The following is a 19823-nucleotide window of genomic DNA, read 5'->3' on the forward strand; positions in this document are numbered from 1 at the left end:
TAGTAATATGAATAAGCGCTGAGAACTTTGGATGTTCCCTACTGTACCTAAGACACATGTTTCAGAAAATGTCTCAAGGAGAGGGAGAATCAACTGATCAACTTGCAGCGAGGGCTAACTCGACAGGCAGCAAATTGCGATTATTTCAGATTCAAATGACGATGAAATAAGGGACCGACTTGTTATATATTTTTATATATTTTTATACTTTTATTATTTTTATATTTATATTTTTATTTTTATATATTTATATATTTATATATTTTAGTGACAAGTGCAAATAAAAGAAGTTTGTGTGCAATATGTAGATCGTGTGCACACCACCCTAAGTATTATTAACGGCCGTGCATACCTTATGAAAGGCCATGTTTACCAATGTATTGTGTTTAATAATGTAATGAAAATAAAGTACTCAGACACACTCTGGCTGTTGACCACTAAAGACCGTCTCCGGGTACTTGATATCATGTCATTCTTGGAACCTCCCAGGTCTCTTAACCTGTACACCTTTCCCAAGATATAAAACAACTTTTGTTCCCACAAAACGATAAATGCAAATCTTTAGAGTAACCACGCAGACTACTGTACTGTCAAAAGGGGCAAACGAAACTCTGCAATCGGCACATAAACATGGTGTGACCTTTGGAGGCAGTTGGCGTGCAGTTTCACACATGGAAGGCAAGCCCTGCCCCTCAGGAGACGACATGATTGGCTACAGCGTTAGCAATCATCAAGACAACCGATGCGAAACGAGGACAGGCAGTGAAAGGTAGAAGGAAATCAGTGCAACAAGTTGCTATCGCTGGGGTGGCGAAGGTCATTTGGCAAAAGACTAATTGTCCAGCAAGAGGAAAAACATGTAAGAAATTTGAATTTATCGTACATTTTGCTTCAATGGTAGGTAAATCTGGTTATAATGGCAGCGATGGTAATGCTGACCAATCGTCACATAGGGCATCTTGAAAAGGAAGAAGTTGGGGGCGTATTGAGAATAGAAGCAACACAACAGTTTTGTGGGAACAAGAAGATACACGTTCATTATCCGTTCTTGAGGGTGACTAAGCAGAACAAGCGGAAGGAGTCATTGACATCATAGCCAGTCGAGTGAATATAAATATGGTCATCAACTCTGGTGCTACATGTAACATTGTTGACCAAGAATACATGGACGAAATTAAAGGCAAGTAAGATAAAGTGTACCTCTCAAAGAATAGATAAGAAATGGGGAGGACCAGAGAACATTCAATTTAATTGGTAAGTTTACCACAGATGTACTGTAGCGGCAAGAGGTGTGAGAGCCGAAAGGGTTGAATTCAAGTATTAAACAGCAAAGGCCCATCTCTCTTGGGTAAAACATCAACCTATGCAAGTGAGGGTTCTGATGGGGCATGGAGTGTGCACTTTTAACACACAACCAAACCAAGAGCTAAGCTTAAGTAAACCTTGATCCAGTTCCCCGGATATTTTAAAGGGTAAGCCCGATTTTAGTGGTACCAAAACCCTCAGGGGACATTAGCTAGGCTAATGAGGCCATAATAATGATTTCCAATTCCGACTGTTGATGGGGTCATACACAACTTGAATAGCAGTACGATTTCTAGTAAGTTAAATCTAAAATGTGGGTTTCACCAAATCGCATGAACAGTCAAGGCCAATAACCACATTTGCCATCCACAGTGGCCAATACAAATTTTTTGAACAAAAATTTCAGTTTCAGGTTTCAAAGTTTCAATTTCATGTATTTCAGTTTCAGGCTTTCAGAATCAGATTCATTGTCTTTGCCTGTTTTCTATGAAGAAATTTATTTTAAAAGTCATTAATTATTAGAAAAATATTATTCAAATATATTTTGAACCGACTGACATAGGTCACCACGCACCCTCTCTCCCTTCCGAATTTACCATTCCGAAGGAAAACGCGTGTCTTTCGAGCTCCGTTTTCTCTAACGCCAAACTGAGTTTTGCTTGCTGGAATCCGGCTTCTCTTGAACGACGAAGGTTCTTGACAAAGTTTACAACAGGATTTTCCAAGTTTCCGCTAAGTATCCTTTTGTTTTCGGCAGTTTTTCTGCCTCTTTTAACAACTAGGATCTCGCCTCATTTTTGCATTACGGTACCTCACACGTGTATGGGTTGTGCGAGACACCTGTACACTGCACTTACGTGTGGTACCGCTAAGACCTATTCACGTATTTTCCGTTGATTTTTACTTGTCTAGGTCCTTTTCCCCCGTGTTCTCTTTACCCTTGGAGTTCCACGGGAAGTACTTGGGGGGGATTTTACAGCCTCCCGGGAGCTCCCTTTGGAGCTCTTGTTTTGTTTCAGAAAACTCTGTGTAGGTCACGTTATTCAAACCGCTCTTTTCGCGGTTTTCGTATTATTTTTTTCTCCCGACTTATTCTCCTCCTACAATTCAGGATGTCTAAGGACGGGAGGACTTCAATCAAATGTGCAACGAGGAATCTGTCCTCTATCGCTCCGGACCCAGATGCTTTGGAGGTTCAGGCCTCTGAAGCATTTTCAGAACTCGGGGACCGCCTCGAAGACTTCGAGGGCGACCGGTTCCCCGAAACAGAATCGGAAGAGGAGGTGGAACCGCGGGGTACTACCCTACCACCCGACCTCATCGCGAAAGTCACGAACATTTTCAAGCAACGGTTGGGGTTAGAGGACTCCCCAGCCAGACCCTCGGCCCCAAAGTCATCGTCGAAACTGCGCTCGACTAACGAGGCGCCGGAGGACGATTCCACCTCCATCCCTGTAGACCAGCTCTGCTTCGAACGGGTGGAATTTCTACAGAAACAACGGAGGTGGACAGCCTTCCCTGCAAAGCAGGACAAAGCACTCTGTGTGCCGGAGGATACTTGGAAGAACCTCTTCCACCCGCCTTCGATCCCGCGGGACGCGACTGACAGCCTTCAGGTGGAACAAGGTTAGACGGGTGGGAATTTTAAGGACCCACACCGTAAGCGACTCGAAAATACACTGTTCGAGCTCGACCAGTCGTCCCGAGTTGGGATGAAATTCGCGTCAACCTTCCTTCTGGCAGCTGAAGTCCTCATGCGACATCACCAAACCAGTGAGTTTTGGTGTATTCAGCCCTACTGTAGCTAGGGGCCTAGGCCCAACGTAGGTAGCCTAGCCTAAATGGGCTGACCAACGGTTAGCCACTGCCTAGGCATGCTACACTTAACGTTAGGTGTAGGCAGTGATTAAGAATATGAAAGGATGGAACAGTTGGCCCCAAATTTTTGAATCTTTTGCAAGTTTTCAGGGTTTTTTTCAAGAATTTTGCTCAACAAAGAACTATATTTATTGTATTGGAGACAGCAGAACAGCCACCTACGCCAATAAAAACTTGCCACAGGATTCAACACCCTTCAACGCTGCTAAATTCAGTTACTCATATGTCAAGTATGTGTGTGTGAGAAAAAAGGAAATACAGCAAAGGGATTCGCCCAAATCAAAGGTTTGTTTAATGACCCCCTGGGATGGGTGCATCATTTGCATCCTTGAGTCTTGACACACCCCTGCATAGTATATTTACTAAGCTGAATATTGCTTATTTTTGACACACCTAAATTTTATTTTCTGATGCACGAAATGGAGAAAATGACTGCATGTCTTTATGACGCACATACACTGTGTAATACTAATAGTAATACTACGTTCCAATATTTGCTTTTATACCACATTTCATAGGGAAATACAACTTACAAGTGACGCACCCATTTGTTATAGCGTGACGGACCATTAGTGTACTTTGACGCACCCCTGCGTCCAGATTTGACTGGACATGACGCACCAATTGGTCCTGTGGTCTGTCATACAATTGACAAGTGCATTAATCATTCATCATAATCTAGACTCTTGACTCATTAACATATAGGGCACGCTACCATTGATTTTCATATCGGTACTTTGCGATAGGCTGCATAGGAAAAACCTAAAATTGTGCCGATTTTTGCTTTTTTTTTAACAAGAGCCCAAGGGCACTGAGGTTCCTTGCTTGGGGTATATGACAATACACATAATATTATCAAGCAAGATTGGGCTCAAATAGTCCAAGTAATTGTGGTCCTACATGTACCCATAAAGTAACCAACACTATAGCCAACACTTTTGTGATCACAAAATGTGATCGGATTTTTGATCGAAAGGCACTTTTGAGATCTAAATATGGCGTCGAAAATGTAAGAAATATAAGGTCACCTACAAGCGGGTCAACAGATATGATAACATTGGTGACCTCAGATGACATGACCTTTAAGTTTGAAAATGTTCCACCACCCCATTCACAACTTGTCCCAAATTATCAACCGTGTCACACCTTGGCATTGGGATTTAATTGCATTAAATGTCTACATACATACATAACTTCACACACAAAAGGTCACCCGTACAGTAGGTCAACCAATTGACATTTTTGATCGGTGAGACCTAAATAGAGCATCAAAACTGTACAAATTCAAACATTTTTTCTTTGCCCATTTTCTCCCCCCCCCCCAAAATACTAGTTTTTTAACATTAGCTGACCTTTGGTGACCTTGGATCACATGACCGTTAAGTTTGAAAATATTCCCCTATACCATTCGCAACTTGTCCAAAAAAATCAACCTTGTCACACCTTGGCACTGGGAGTTATTGCATTAAATGTCTGAAAATTAACTTTGACCTCGTATAACTTCACACACAAAGCTCATCCAGGGGTCAACCCATTGACATTTATGATCAGAAGGTACCTTTAACATCTGAAAATAGCATCGAAACTGTAAAAATCCACAAAACACGAAAAGGTCACCAGAGGTCAAATTGAGGTCAAGGGTCACCCAGATGTGGGTGGACAATTGGATTACATAGAAGCAACTCCCAACCCTAACTGACAATTCGTTCTCAAGTTATCGCAAAAATACTAGTTTTTTCTCATTAATTGACCTTTGGTGACCTTGGATCACATGACCGTTAAGTTTGAAAATATTCCCCTATACCATTTGCAACTTGTCCAAAAATATCAACCGTGTCACACCTTGGAACTGGGAGTCATTGCATTAAATGTCTGAAAATTAACTTTGACCTCGTATAACTTCGCACACGAAGGTCACACGCGTGTCAACCCATTGACATTTTTGATCGGAAGGTACCTTTGGTATCCAAATCTAGCATCAAAACCAAACATTTTCTTTTTTGCTCGTTTCCTCCCAAAATAAGCACATTTTTTCTAATGTGACCTTTGACCTTGGTTTCAGATGTAGTTTGATCTCCTGATTCCAAAAAACAAAACGACAAGTCTGTACAACCATCCTAACTCTGGGCGAAAAACTTTGACCCCATATAACTTCGCACATAAAGGTCACACGGGGTCAACCTATTGACATTTATGATCAGAAGGTACCTTTGACATCTGAAAATAGCATCAAAACTTTAAAAATCCCCAAAAACATGTAAAGGTCACCAGAGGTCAAATTGAGGTCAAGGGTCACCCAGATGCGGGTCGACAATTGGAATACATTGAAGCAACTCCCAACCCTAACGGACATTTTGCTCTCAAGTTATCGCAAAAATAGTTGTTTTTTAACATTAATTGACCTTTGGTGGCCTTGGATCACATGACCGTTAAGTTTCAAAATGTTCCCCTAACCAGTTCACAACTTGTTCCAAAATATCAACCATGTCGCACATTGGCACTGGGAGTTATTGCAGTTTTAATATTTTGGGTTTTTGGCCTCTAACTGACCTTTGGTGACCTTCACAGGTACCAAAAACAATAGGGCACACCTTCTCACTATGGCGGATCTATATACCAAGTTTGAGTTAAGTCCAACTTTCCCTTGTTGAGTTACAGTGTACCCAAGCAAGTGTCACAGATGCACACACAGACGCACACACAGACACACACACACACACACACACACGCCAACCTGACTACATACAGTAGGTTCCTTTTGCTAAAGCAAGGAACCAAAAACTATTCACACCGCTGGTCATGAAACTCTTAGAAATGGCAAGATAAATTCCTTTTACACATGTATATTCCCTGCACAACTATATATTCAAAACTTTCATCTGTCTAAGCAAAAATGAGGAACATCCAAGACACTTTTTGAAGGCCCTCTAGAGATGAAGTACCAGTCGTTTTTGAATAGCAAAATCAAGTTCAATTCAGTTTACTTCATTCAATGAAAATTAAATCTGAACTGTAGGTTTAAATTATGTCGTAGTATAAATAATTGCTGCTTTTATACCATTTATTAATTATCTATATCAATAAATACATCTACATGCAAACAAAAGACTGGAACTTCATTTTTAAGTCCTTCAAAAAGTGTCTCAGATTTTCCAAGCAGGAAGCAGGGGGGGTCTTCAAATCATGGAATTCTCAGGGGGAATCCGATTGCCAAAACCCGAATCTGATCTTCGCTCCATCCAAACCTGATCGACAAGAGCCCCATGTCAATTCCAAATTCGATCTTCAAATTGATCAAGAATGCCCCCAGCCCTCCCATTAATCCCATTCCAAATCCTATCATCAACCTGCCTCTTCCATGCAGTGGGTGGGGCTTAAAGTGAAAATCATGAAATGGACATATTTTGGCAACCGAATGTCCATTGTTTTTTTCATATTGTTATCTCACTTGGAACACGGGTAGCCCTTGAATAGCAAATTGTTTGTGGTAACAATGTCATGCATATTAATGAGTGAGCAGGGCTTTAAGTGCTTTTCTTTAAATGGTCATAATTTGACAGTCAAGTGTTCCATTTGTTTTTGTATACAATGTGAAAACAGCAGCACTGGAACCACATAACCTTTTGGTTATTGTATTACCATTTTATCATATTTAACAACAACAAAATTTCTTCTGCTCTTTTTAGTTCTGCCTTCTATTTCAAAGAACATTCCAAATTCGAACTTCAAATTGATCAAGAATGCCCCCAGCCCTCCCATTAATCCCATTCCAAATCCTATCATCAACCTGCCTCTTCCATGCAGTGGGTGGGGCTTAAAGTGAAAATCATGAAATGGACATATTTTGGCAACCGAATGTCCATTGTTTTTTTCATATTGTTATCTCACTTGGAACACGGGTAGCCCTTGAATAGCAAATTGTTTGTGGTAACAATGTCATGCATATTAATGAGTGAGCAGGGCTTTAAGTGCTTTTCTTTAAATGGTCATAATTTGACAGTCAAGTGTTCCATTTGTTTTTGTATACAATGTGAAAACAGCAGCACTGGAACCACATAACCTTTTGGTTATTGTATTACCATTTTATCATATTTAACAACAACAAAATTTCTTCTGCTCTTTTTAGTTCTGCCTTCTATTTCAAAGAACATTAACTTTCTTTTTCTCAGAAATTTCAAAACTGGTTGCAAGTCATTCATTCATCTCGCTGCTGACAGAGTAAAAGACAAGCTTGTTGTTGTTTCTTGTGAGTTTGAACACACGCATGAGACGAGTGAAGAACACTATCAGCGATATCCAGAAAGCAGAAGACTGTCTGAAGAGAGAAAGGAAATAGTAGGTACTTTATCTGCATTATCTGTGGCTCCCGCTGATATCTGCCAACATATAGCCAAACTGCATGGTAAGATACTGACAGTTCAAGATATTCAGAATGTAAGAAATGAGGGGAAAACAAAACATGAACTGAACAGCATTCTGGAAGTTTTAGAAGAGTTTAGCCAGGATCATGAAGAGAATACTGTGGTACTGAAGACAAGCAGTGATGGAGAGCTCCAGGAAATATTTCATTCTCCAAAGTGTGGAACACAAACAATGTCATGTGAAATTCCCAGAGTTGATTCACATGGATGGAACCTACAGGGTTAATAAAAGGAAGTTCTGCCTATATATACAGCTCTGGTGGACGATGGCAATGGACATGTTGTTCCCGTCGGGTATGCACTATTGAAGATCAGTCGAAAGAAAGTATCGCATTTTTTCTGAAGACTCTAAAAGATTCAAATGAGGGCATGACCAGAGCAAGAACATTTATTATCGACAAAGATTTTACTGAAATAGCAGTTTTGAGTGAATTATTTCCTGTGGCCAACATTCAACTTTGCCTTTTCCATGTGCTTAAAACTTTTCGCCTGGCAATTAATAAATTGGCAACAACAGAAGATGTAAAGCAGACAATAAGGACTTGCATACAGTCTATTGTTTATGCCAACTATGAGGAGACATTTGACCAGTCAGTGAAGAATATGGAGGAAGTTGCCACAGCTGACTTTATTAAGTACTTTCAGATGTAAAGCAGACAATTAGGACTTGCATACAGTCTATTGTTTAATTTGTTTATGCCAACTATGAGGAGACATTTGACCAGTCAGTGAAGAATATGGAGGAAGTTGCCACATCTGACTTTATTAAGTACTTTCAGATGTAAAGCAGACAATTAGGACTTGCATACAGTCTATTGTTTATGCCAACTATGAGGAGACATTTGACCAGTCAGTGAAGAATATGGAGGAAGTTGCCACAGCTGACTTTATTAAGTACTTTCAGATGTAAAGCAGACAATTAGGACTTGCATTCAGTCTATTGTTTATGCCAACTATGAGGAGACATTTGACCAGTCAGTGAAGAATATGGAGGAAGTTGCCACAGCTGACTTTATTAAGTACTTTCAGATGTAAAGCAGACAATTAGGACTTGCATACAGTCTATTGTTTATGCCAACTATGAGGAGACATTTGACCAGTCAGTGAAGAATATGGAGGAAGTTGCCACAGCTGACTTTATTAAGTACTTTCAGATGTAAAGCAGACAATTAGGACTTGCATTCAGTCTATTGTTTATGCCAACTATGAGGAGACATTTGACCAGTCAGTGAAGAATATGGAGGAAGTTGCCACATCTGACTTTATTAAGTACTTTCAGATGTAAAGCAGACAATAAGGACTTGCATACAGTCTATTGTTAATGCCAACTATGAGGAGACATTTAACCAGTCAGTGAAGAATATGGAGGAAGTTGCCACAGCTGACTTTAGTACTTTCATAACAATTGGAGCGGTTGTGTTTAGCTTTGGGCCGCTTTCAAAACAAAATCGTACCAGAACCTGTTGTTGTAAAGAAAAAGGATGGCTCAATTAGGCTCTGCATTGATTATAGGAAACTGAACCAAGATACAGTTAAAGATTCATATTCCTTGCCACGTATTGAAGAATCATTAGATGCTTTGAAGGGGGCTAAGTGGTTCAGTTCATTAGATCTTCAATCAGGTTACTGGCAGATTGAGGTGGCAGAGAAAGATATACCAAAAACTGCTTTCACAACACCAATGGGGTTTTACGAATGCAACCGTATGCCTTTTGGTTTGACAAATGCACCTGCAACATTCCAGAGGCTCATGGAGCATTGTGTGGGTGACATGAACTATAAGAAATGTCTTGTTTATCTGGATGATGTTATCATTTTCTCACAGACATTTGAAGAACACCTAGAACGGTTATCAGCTGTTTTGAAACGCTTGACTGACTTTGGCCTGAAACTTAAGCCATCGAAGTGCAACCTCCTTCAAAATAGTATCACCTATTTGGGGCATGTAGTTTCCGAACATGGAGTAGAGACTGATCCTGAAAAAATCCAGGCAGTCAAATCGTGGCCTGTGCCACAGAATGTCAAACAATTGAGGTCATTCTTAGGTTTCACTGGGTATTATCGTAGGTTTGTAGAGGGGTACGCCAATATTGCAGCCCCACTCCATGGGCTCACTGGTAACAGACCAAAACAACAAAGAGGAAAGCGTATGCACACTACAAAAGAACCAAAATGGCAATGGGGTGTGGAACACCAAGAAGCATTTGAGAAACTAGTAGAGAAACTAACAAGACCCCCAATTTTAGGATATGCGGATTATGAAATCCCATTCGAACTGCATACCGATGCCAGCCTAGGTGGACTCGGGGCAGCTTTGTACCAAATCCAGGAGGGAAAGAAAAGGGTTATTGCCTATGGCAGCCGTTGCTTGAGAAAAGGAGAGCGAAATTACCCTGCTCATAAGTTAGAATTTCTTGCCCTAAAGTGGGCAGTAACAGAAAAATTTAAGGATTACTTGTACGGCAGGGAGTTTACTGTACTGACTGATAACAATCCCCTTACTTATGTGCTTAGTACAGCCAAATTAGATGCAACTGGTCATAGATGGTTAGCTGCACTTGGTGCATATAACTTCAAGATAAACTATAGGGCAGGAGTTAAGAATGGTGATGCTGATGGACTTTCTAGGATGTTCATTGATGAACAAAGCAATGTCAACAACAGTATTACAGAAGTGGCACCTGAGGCTATACAGGCAATATGTAGTTTTCATAGAGTGGATCTTGATTACACCCACACACAGTCAATTTATTGGCCTGTTGTAGAAGCTGTAGCAATGGGACAAGGGGCAGTACCTGATGTATTATTAGATAGTGTTGATGACTCCTCCTTCCCAGGTGTTACACCTAAGGAATGGCAGGAGCATCAGGGGTTAGACCCAGTGATTGCTCGGGTATTACATTACTTGACGACTGGGAGATGTCCCAATAAGGCAGAACGTAGGGAAGAGATTAATGAAACTCTACATCTCCTTAGGGATTGGAAACGTCTTAGTATCCAGGGTGGTGTTTTATACAGGAAAAAGGGAAACAATCCTGTATCCTACCAGTTGGTCTTACCCTCCACCTACCATGAGAAAGCGTTATATTTGTTACATGATGACATGGGTCATCTGGGATTAGAACGTACTCTTCAGTTTGCCCGGGAACGGTTTTACTGGCCAGGTATGGCAAAAGATATTGAAAACTATGTTAAGAATTGTGACAGGTGCCTACGGAGAAAAGCTACTCAGCCTCCATATCACAAAGCACCTCTTGTAAACATTAGTACCACTGAACCAATGGAACTAATTTGTATGGATTATTTATCTTTGGAAGAGTCTAAGGGAGGTTATTCAAGTGTTCTTGTATTGACCGACCACTTCACAAGATATGCACAAGCGTTCCCAACTAGGAACCAAACAGCCCAAACCACAGCCAAAATTCTATTTGAAAATTTTATAGTCCACTATGGTTTCCCAGCAAGATTGCATTCCGATCAAGGTAGGAATTTTGAATCCTCAGTTATAAAACACCTTTGTCAAATGGCTGGAATTGTCAAATCCAGGACAACACCATATCACCCCCAGGGAAATGGACAGTGTGAGCGTTTTAATCGTACACTGTTGTCTATGTTAGGAACTCTCCCTGAGGAGAAGAAGGCTGATTGGAAATCCTATGTGGCACCGCTTGTTCATGCTTATAACTGTTCACAAAACGATGCAACAGGCTTTTCACCTTATTACCTTATGTTTGGGAGGCATCCACGGTTACCCGTTGATCTCTACTTAGGGGTAGAGACCCCTTCTAGTGAAGCTAGAACTTGTAAAGACTATGCTAATTCTCTTAAGGAAAAGTTAGAACATGCCTACAAGCTTGCTTCAGAGAAAGCACAGGGCGAGGGAAATAGTAATGCCAGACGTTATAACAAGCAGTTACGTGAAATGCAGTTACGTCCAGGGGATAGAGTCCTCGTGAAGAAAGTAGCATTTCAAGGGAAACATAAGCTTGCAGATAGGTGGGAGAAAGAGGTGTATAGAATTGTACGAAGGCTAGGGGAAGACATGCCAGTCTATGTTGTAAGGCCTGAGGGAAATTCCCCTCGTACTGAAAGAACCCTCCACAGGAATCTTTTGCTGCCTTTACAGTCCCTTCCCAGACCTAGGTTAACACCCCAACCTGCTCCCCGTACCAGGGAGGGTACGCACAGAAAGGTGGTTTCTAGATCCTCTGATCTGATAGAGGAAGTGCCTCACAGTATTGAGGAAGAAGAAACTCCTCTGTGGGCTATAGGGTATGAACCGACACATGAGAATCAGATTAAGACTTGTCCATCTATTAACTTTAATCCAGAAGCCCCAGTATTTATTCCTCACCAGGAAAAGCTACCATTCGTGGAGGAGTACCCAAACTTCCCCTCTGAGATAGTTAGTGTCCTGGGTATTAGGGATGAAGAGCTGCCTCTGTCCCAGTCAGAAGAGGAAGACTCTTTAAGCAGCTCACTGGAGCAAAGTAAGCAGATAGTTGCAGATGAGAGAGTTGAAAGTGAACCTCTTGAGGGGGATGTAAGTTATGTACCTGATGCGAGCCTAGCTCCACAGGAGGCTGTTGTCATATCTACTGAAAACAAAGCTGATGATGAACTTATAGAGTCTGATACTGATGATGCTAAACAGTATGACGATGAAACTTGTAAATATGTTAGAAGGTCTAGTAGGAAAACCAAAGAGATTGACAGATGGGCATATTCTCATCAGGCTACTACTGTTCGTGAGGATAAACTACCTTGGCAACATCAAGTAGATTATATATTAATGGTGAAAGAGAAGTTGGCACATATGTCACCTGATGATCCTTATGTCAAGTTAATACTAAATGTTATGCAAAATGGATAATTCCATTTCTGGTGTGTATGTAATATTACAGGCATCTAAGTTTCTGTTGTGCATTGGAATCCATTCAAGTGCTGAGTTGAGTTTAATTCCTACGTATATTTTGTTTACTGTTTTTCTTTTATGCATGTATTAATTTTATTATTTGTTTTGCTGTAAATCCGTTTTGAGGATATATTCATGTGAACATCGGGACGATGTTATGTTCAGAAGAGGAAGGTGTAACCCTGGTGTCATGAATGACACAGTGGGTTTGTTGTTTTCACTTGCTAGTAGAAGCAGTTTCTGTCAATAGTGTAGATAGTTTTAATTAAAAAGAGTAAACAGATACTTCCTGCCTCTGCTGAGTATATTGCAGATTAGTGATGGTTATTTTACTTTCACAAAGCCTTTTTGTATGTATTTTTGCTACTTATCTCTCCTGAGATAAACTGAGCCTGCTAGACAATAGCGCTTGTGGTTTATACCTGGGACAATGGTATTTAGAGTCACAGTGTATTGGTGGGACAGGGTTACAAAATAGCCCAGAGCTGGGGAAGGGAAGGCACATGGTGACATGAATATTTATAAGGACTAATCCATCATGTAATTACTGATTGGTCATCTTATTAGTTGGTCAACGGGATCTTTGCTAGAAGTAACCAATAGGATGTGGGGAAGCCATGTGGCCTAGAGATGTTGTCACATAGTTCTGGTAACATTGTATCTTGTTGTAGTTAGAGATTGTTTCTTCACCTGGAGAGAGCAAGACTTCTCTTGCTTGATCTATTGTACTTATAATATTTTTATTAAAGGAAAAAGTGTTGTATAGATAGGGAGTTTCGAAGATGTTCATCATGTAAAGTTATATTCTTAAATTATGATGAGGATGTCATATTAGTATCTTTGTGGCCACTGTTCCTGATCTTGCCGAGATGGTTACCATGGACTTTTTATATTTTACTTAATTGCTGTTCTTGGAGTCTACCTGTACTTTGCATTTATCTAAGGAACCGGATGGCTACCACCGAGCTGTAGACGTCACTATAACCCTAACTATTTTGTTAAATTGTCATACCGTTTTGTAAATCGCTGGACTGCAGTATATTACCAAGTCTATTATGGAGCACACTGATGTACACCGGAACCTTAATTCGCGAAAATGAACTTTCCGCGTTGAAGCAAGAAAGCGAGCAGTTCGCGACAGCACCAGTGTAAAACCAGATAAGTTTAAGTATTCTTTTATTGTAACCTTTGTCATGGCCATAGACAATAAGTTTAAGTTTTCTAAGTTCTAAATGCTCAGTGTATAGTACAGTGCACACTGTAACCTTACTATTGTTATTATTGTCTTTACCACCTGTGCTGCATCTTGATGTACAGTGTTCAGTACCACAGTAACCAGTATGTTCTATGTAACTGCAAGAATTAATATCTAGGAGTGTGGTCGAGTTGACATATTTTGTAATGTAGATACTTTTTATTGTTTTGTGCCATTGATAGCCTTATAACATCCCCATTTCCCACGATTGGAGGATTGGAAATATAAGTAGTTCATGGTACATTTCTTTGTGTTTTGTGTCTTTCATTGTAAACCTGTGTAGAACTGACTCAGCAGTTGTTTTGAATATCAGCATTGAACCATTCGGACATGGAGACAATTTTATCCTGTCTTGAAGCCTAGGCCCACTTGATACACATATTGCTGACCCATTGTCCTAATTACCTTGACCGAAGGAAAGGAGGGGTTACATTTATGCCAACTATAAGGAGACATTTAACCAGTCAGTGAAGAATATGGAGGAAGTTGCCACGGCTGACTTTATTAAGTACTTTCAGATGTAAAGCAGACAATAAGGACTTGCATACAGTCTATTGTTAATGCCAACTATGAGGAGACATTTAACCAGTCAGTGAAGAATATGGAGGAAGTTGCCACAGCTGACTTTAGTACTTTCATAACAATTGGAGCGGTTGTGTTTAGCTTTGGGCCGCTTTCAAAACAAAATCGTACCAGAACCTGAGAAACCACACCAACAATCGCTTAGAGCGTCATAACAAGGAATTGAAAACTGTTTTAAAGTCAAATAACCATTTCAGATTGCATCAAGGGGATACTAAGGAAGGCTATCCAACTGAACAAAACTACACAGTGTCAATTTCTTTCTTTGGTTTGTCATATAATGTCCATGATACAAATGACACAATAAAACAAATCCAGAATGTTGCAACACAATATGCAGCAAACTTGACGATAAATATCAACTGGCACAACAGTTAAAGCCTTATGCAGCTGTCAGTGCAGTTAAGGCATCACATTATTGAGTATCGCTTCAGGGCAATTTGGCAGAAGTTGAAGTTAACCCGAAATGTTCTTGTTCATGCGTTTTTGGAAGTCCACACAACTGCCGTGTCGACATATATGTATCATTGCATTATAGTAAGACGGGGTAAAAAAAAAACACAGGGTAGTTGGGGTAAAAAAAAACCCACCCCCACTACAAGTCGTGAGAAATAGAAACACATTTTTGTATGGTGTATGTGAAAACCATGGTGCCCAAGTCAATTCTGACATACTTTATTGATTGTTACTATTCCTTTCCATCGGCGTACCGATACTTTTAGCGCCGATTTTTCCCATACTCCAAAAATAGCAAATATTTAAGTTCTGAACACTGTCCTTTAACTTTATCCCGCAAAAATATTAGAACTGATATAGAGGTTTTTGTTTCTTGGTTATGATAACAAGAGGTGTACCTACATGAATCAGTAATGTAATTACCCGCACGATCTGACATTTTTCTCGAATGACGTGGTTTTTTTTTACCCCACGGTTTAGTGTCCGTTTGGGGTAAAAAAAGACCAGTCCTAATTTCCTCCCAAATGGTTTATATTTATCACAGAATGTTAGAATTGCTATATGATTGACACCGGGAGTACATCTATGCTCCTCTAATTTCTACCAATATAATAATTTACATTTTTATAACTAACTGTTGCCTGTTCTTAACCTAAGTTATTGCTATGTTAGCCTAGTGTTATAGCCTAACACAATATATGTCTGCTGTATATATGGTTATCTTGTTATTTGTAGAGTCCTAAATTAATCTCTACCCTAAGTCCCAACCCCACAGCTGGATGTGATACTAATATATATAATAAAACTCTTTAAAACATGGTCAATAATGTTTTAGGGTGTATTAAACAGTCTTGATAGAATCTTGCTTAGTCTCGGAAGGTGGGGTGTGTTTCCCGGAGATTATCGTTTGGCAATAGGTTAATTCATGCAGAACTCGATTGAAAATGCCCAAATAAAGCTTTTCTAAAGTGTGCTGAAACTATTTCTGGTGGTTTTTGCACATTTTCTTTGGTAGTATGTTGTTTTAACAGTGTGGACTTTTTTTACCCCAGCAGGGTTTTTTTTTACCCCAAAAATGACTAACAGCCGGGGTAAAAAAAACCCACCCCATTTCTGGAATTTCTCCTTTACTCATTGTGATTGAAATTTTTATTATGGCTATTTAGGAAGGTATACCCATTTGTCAACTGACAATGCTAAAATATCTACCTAAGCATCTACCTAACGAGTTTTATGTTAAACTTTAAGGAAACGTTTTTTTTTTACCCCATCTTACTATACAAGAAAATCTGCAATTTGATGAAAACTGGATACCCGAAAGATGGTGCAAGTCCTATCAAAGACAAGTTTTTGATTTCTCATGTTCAACTACACCTGGTGTTGTTGTAATATCCACTGAAACCAAGAAGTTGAACAGAATTATGAGCAACTATTCCATTTTTAAGTTATGATTATAAAATTAAAATCTGATGACACTTTATTGATTCAAATCCAGATAGCTTCGGGCCGGGTTAACTTATCAGAATGTGGCGACCCAAATACTAATCTCGTTCCACTCATGACTACCACATTACTGTGCTGCAGTCAAAACGAGTTACAAGTTAACGTTACTGCAATCTTTGAAATTCACTGGAGCTTCAAAGGGTTTTTGTGCTGCCTTTGATTGCCTACAGCTGTCCCTCTAGAAATTAGAGTTAGTTGGATGCCATTTAAATTATTTGATGGGGGTCATCTTAAAATGCCTTTCCTGAGATCAGTTTCCAGGACTGTTTCAGTTCAAGTTAATTAACACAAACAATTTTTGTGACTCATTATTTTATTTTATTACTATTTTGGGGGGTTTTGAAGCGAAAACACCAAATCAACTATTTATGGCGTTGCCCCTTTAAGTTAAATTAGCATTTTGGTTTTCCTTTATACTTGTACTTGTAGGTATTATGTAGCAAGGGGAATATAGACATGAGAAAAATTTCCCAAATGTGTTTTTCTTGACCCTTCCACAGATAAAATGTATTTTTCAACAAAATTAATGAGTAATTCAGTTTTACAAACTGGAATTTACATTTAAGTTAAAACCCCAAATTATTTACATTTAACTGCAGAGGGGGGAAAATAAAGATTAATAAGTTCTTTCAGTGGGGATCGAACCAGGTACTTATTGATTGAGAGTTGAAAGAATAGCACACTCTGCCACATACTTGACGGGAAGTCAAAGAGTAATTTTAAGGTCATTTTCTCTTCAGTGTTATAGTACCAGTTCGTGCAGTAGTGATGATTATTTTGATTGGCTCGCTTCATTCAGTTTCAACCAGTCACAGACGATTCGTTCCCTTAAATTAAATTTAAAAAAATATGCATCAATTCCTTTTGAAATTGACATATCAACTGTAAGATAAAAATATTCAAACAGATTTGAATCAAAATTGTGGAAATGTTTCTCAAACTTCATCCAGGATTAGAATAATCCACAGAGATTAAATGCTACCATCCATTACCTTTTCTTATTGCTCCTTGCGTTAAAGCGCCAATTTATATCATGTTTTGAGACAAAAAGTGTATCTTTCATGAGTTGTGTGCATGAGTTGTGTGTAATGTACAGTAAATAGTTTATAAATACAAAGGAAAATGATACAAATGCTAATATTGCCTTCTTATTTCTTAATTTTCATAGAATATGTAAATTGCAAATATAGCTTTGAAAGTATGGTTGACACTATGCAGGGGTTGGGGTGAATGGGGTGAATGGGGTGAAGTTTTTTCTTATTTCCAGTGCAGCTATTAAACCCAGAAAAGTCATAGTTTGAAGGATGACCATATTCCATCACTTTCTCAGGAATCTTAGATGAGGTTTTAACACCAAAAAATTCATGGCAGACCATCAGACCCAATTATCGTTTCTCATAAATTTAACTAAAAAAATTGTTGTATAAAAAACAGTGTTACAGGTAGACGGCCAGTTAATGCATCATTTTACAAGCTTTCAAGGAACGGCATAGCTTAAAGAGGCGAGGGTGGTTCCCCCATCCACCCCTGACCCAGGAAACTGGCTCATTAGGAAGTTTCTCGGGTCCCCATACTGATATCAATTTCAAAATGTGTATGTTCAAGGCAAAAGCCAATTTCAGGGACATCAAGTATCATGTGTTAAGGGTCCCAGATTTATGAGATGCAAAAAGGGCTTCTGAAAAGTCAATTTTGGGGTCCTCAATTATGCCAATCTTTATGGCCCCATAACGTCAAAGATAGGTTCTACTTAAGCCATATTAAAGGGGCTTGAAAGGCCGGTTTTGCTATTGATACCAGTCCGTTTAGGGGCCTTGAAAAAGCCAACCTGTTGGGCCCAAATAGTCTTAGCCACTTCATAAGCTAAGTTTGGAACCCCAGCAGTTCAATTTTAAAAGCTTATTTTAAGGGAGCTTATCTTGGGATTCCCCAAAAGCCGACATTGCCTGAAAGCCAATATGGTCAAATTGTGACTTTGAAACTACGCAAAAGGATCAAATCAGGGATCAACTGATCGAAAAATGCAGTTCGTCAGAGTTACGTCGGAAATTGCTGGGGAAAGGAACTTCATTAAACCTGAAAACAGCGCAAGAAATTGCCCGAGCAATGGAGGCAGTGAACATTCAATTTCGGCAAATGGAGAAATCCAACAGCGGCAGTTCACAAAACCCTGAAACTGGTCACGTAAGCAGCATACGTGCAAAACAGAACAATAACAAACAACAACAATGGCCTTAGTACACTTCACCTGTGAATAAGGTATATGTGTCCGGCTGTTCGCAAGTGCTGCCCTGTGAATAAGATGTATGTGTTTGGCTATTCGCAGGGCAGCCCTGCAAATAAGGTGTCTGTGTCCTGCTATTAGAAGGGCTGCCCTGCGAATAAGATGTTTGTCGGGCTATTCGCAGGGTTGCCCTGCGAATAAGCCCCACCCTTAATAATAGGGTACCAACTCTGCACAGTATCATGGAATCTGCTTCTGAATCTCAATTGATTTCTTTCAATTTCTTTTTCATTTTTGCAAATTAACTTCAAATGACATACAACTCCAAGTATAACAGTACCCTAACCTTTTCCTTTAAAGTAACATACAGTTAAAAGGTATTGCACCATGATTGGTCTCTAAACTGCACCCTAGTCCCTATGTATGAACATCCAACCTCACCTGCCATTGCTTGTACACAAGTTTGCACTACAATCAATCAGTGTTACACGCAAGGAGCTACATTATGCTGACACTGACAGGCCTAACATAGGCTACAGTATAGCGTACTGTACACGTACAGGTACTTTGGTAGTGGTATGCATGAAGTGGTAGGCCTAAAGACCAATGTTACCCTTCAATACCTCATTCTATAAAGTTCGTAGTAATTTTTCATGTATTCTTAATACTAAACCTTGTAATAGGCAAACTGAAGGTAACTGTATGGCATCATTGTCAGAAATTTGTTGGTAGCTTCTTCGCTGATTCGTTCAGGACGGTCACCAAGTTTTGCTGACTTGCAAGTTTTCAGACATGCAGCTTTCTTGAACAAGGCTTGGAAAAACTTCAGTTCATTAAGTGAGTTTTTGTCTGGAAGAGCGATCCGGCCAATTTTGTTGCATTTGACTCGGCATTCTGTCAATTTCACACGATAAAACTTGAATTCTTTGATGGCATTCTCCATGAAAAATATCATATCTTCCCATTTTTCTTCGTTATATTTGTCAATGGCCGTCGTGTAAAGTTCATCGTAAGTTGTCCCAGGTGCAATTTGTAATTGACTACAAACCGTGCAAAATAGGAGGTAAGTCACCATAAAAACACCTAAACTCGTAAACGTGCTGATTATTTGTGCCATGATGACAAGCAAACGCATGAAGGTCCAAAAATAAACCCAAACGGCCAAATCCTGGCAGAGATTTGATCACTTTTCCGTACCGGCTCTACCAACACCCAGCAGAGATGAAAGTTTGTTAACTTAGGTGAAAGTTTCATACCACGTAGACGTCGTGTTTTCTTTACCTG

General features: G+C 39.6%; 1 protein-coding gene across 2 annotated transcripts in view; it reads right to left on the bottom strand.

The window, feature by feature from the left end:
* LOC139982360 (prolyl 3-hydroxylase 1-like) overlaps nt 1-19722 on the bottom strand; it is a 56569-nt gene extending 36847 nt beyond the window's left edge. For both annotated transcript variants that reach the window (XR_011798149.1, XM_071995105.1), the window contains exon 1: nt 19213-19722. Coding sequence is in view for 1 of the 2 variants with exons in the window: in XM_071995105.1 (XP_071851206.1) it covers nt 19213-19674 (462 nt within the window). In the remaining variant the exon portion in view is untranslated. The remainder of the gene's footprint in view (nt 1-19212) is intronic.
* Nucleotides 19723-19823: the final 101 nt, after the last annotated feature.

Source organism: Apostichopus japonicus, chromosome 16 (genome assembly GCF_037975245.1).
Source record: "Apostichopus japonicus isolate 1M-3 chromosome 16, ASM3797524v1, whole genome shotgun sequence".
Classification (NCBI taxonomy): domain Eukaryota; kingdom Metazoa; phylum Echinodermata; class Holothuroidea; order Aspidochirotida; family Stichopodidae; genus Apostichopus; species Apostichopus japonicus.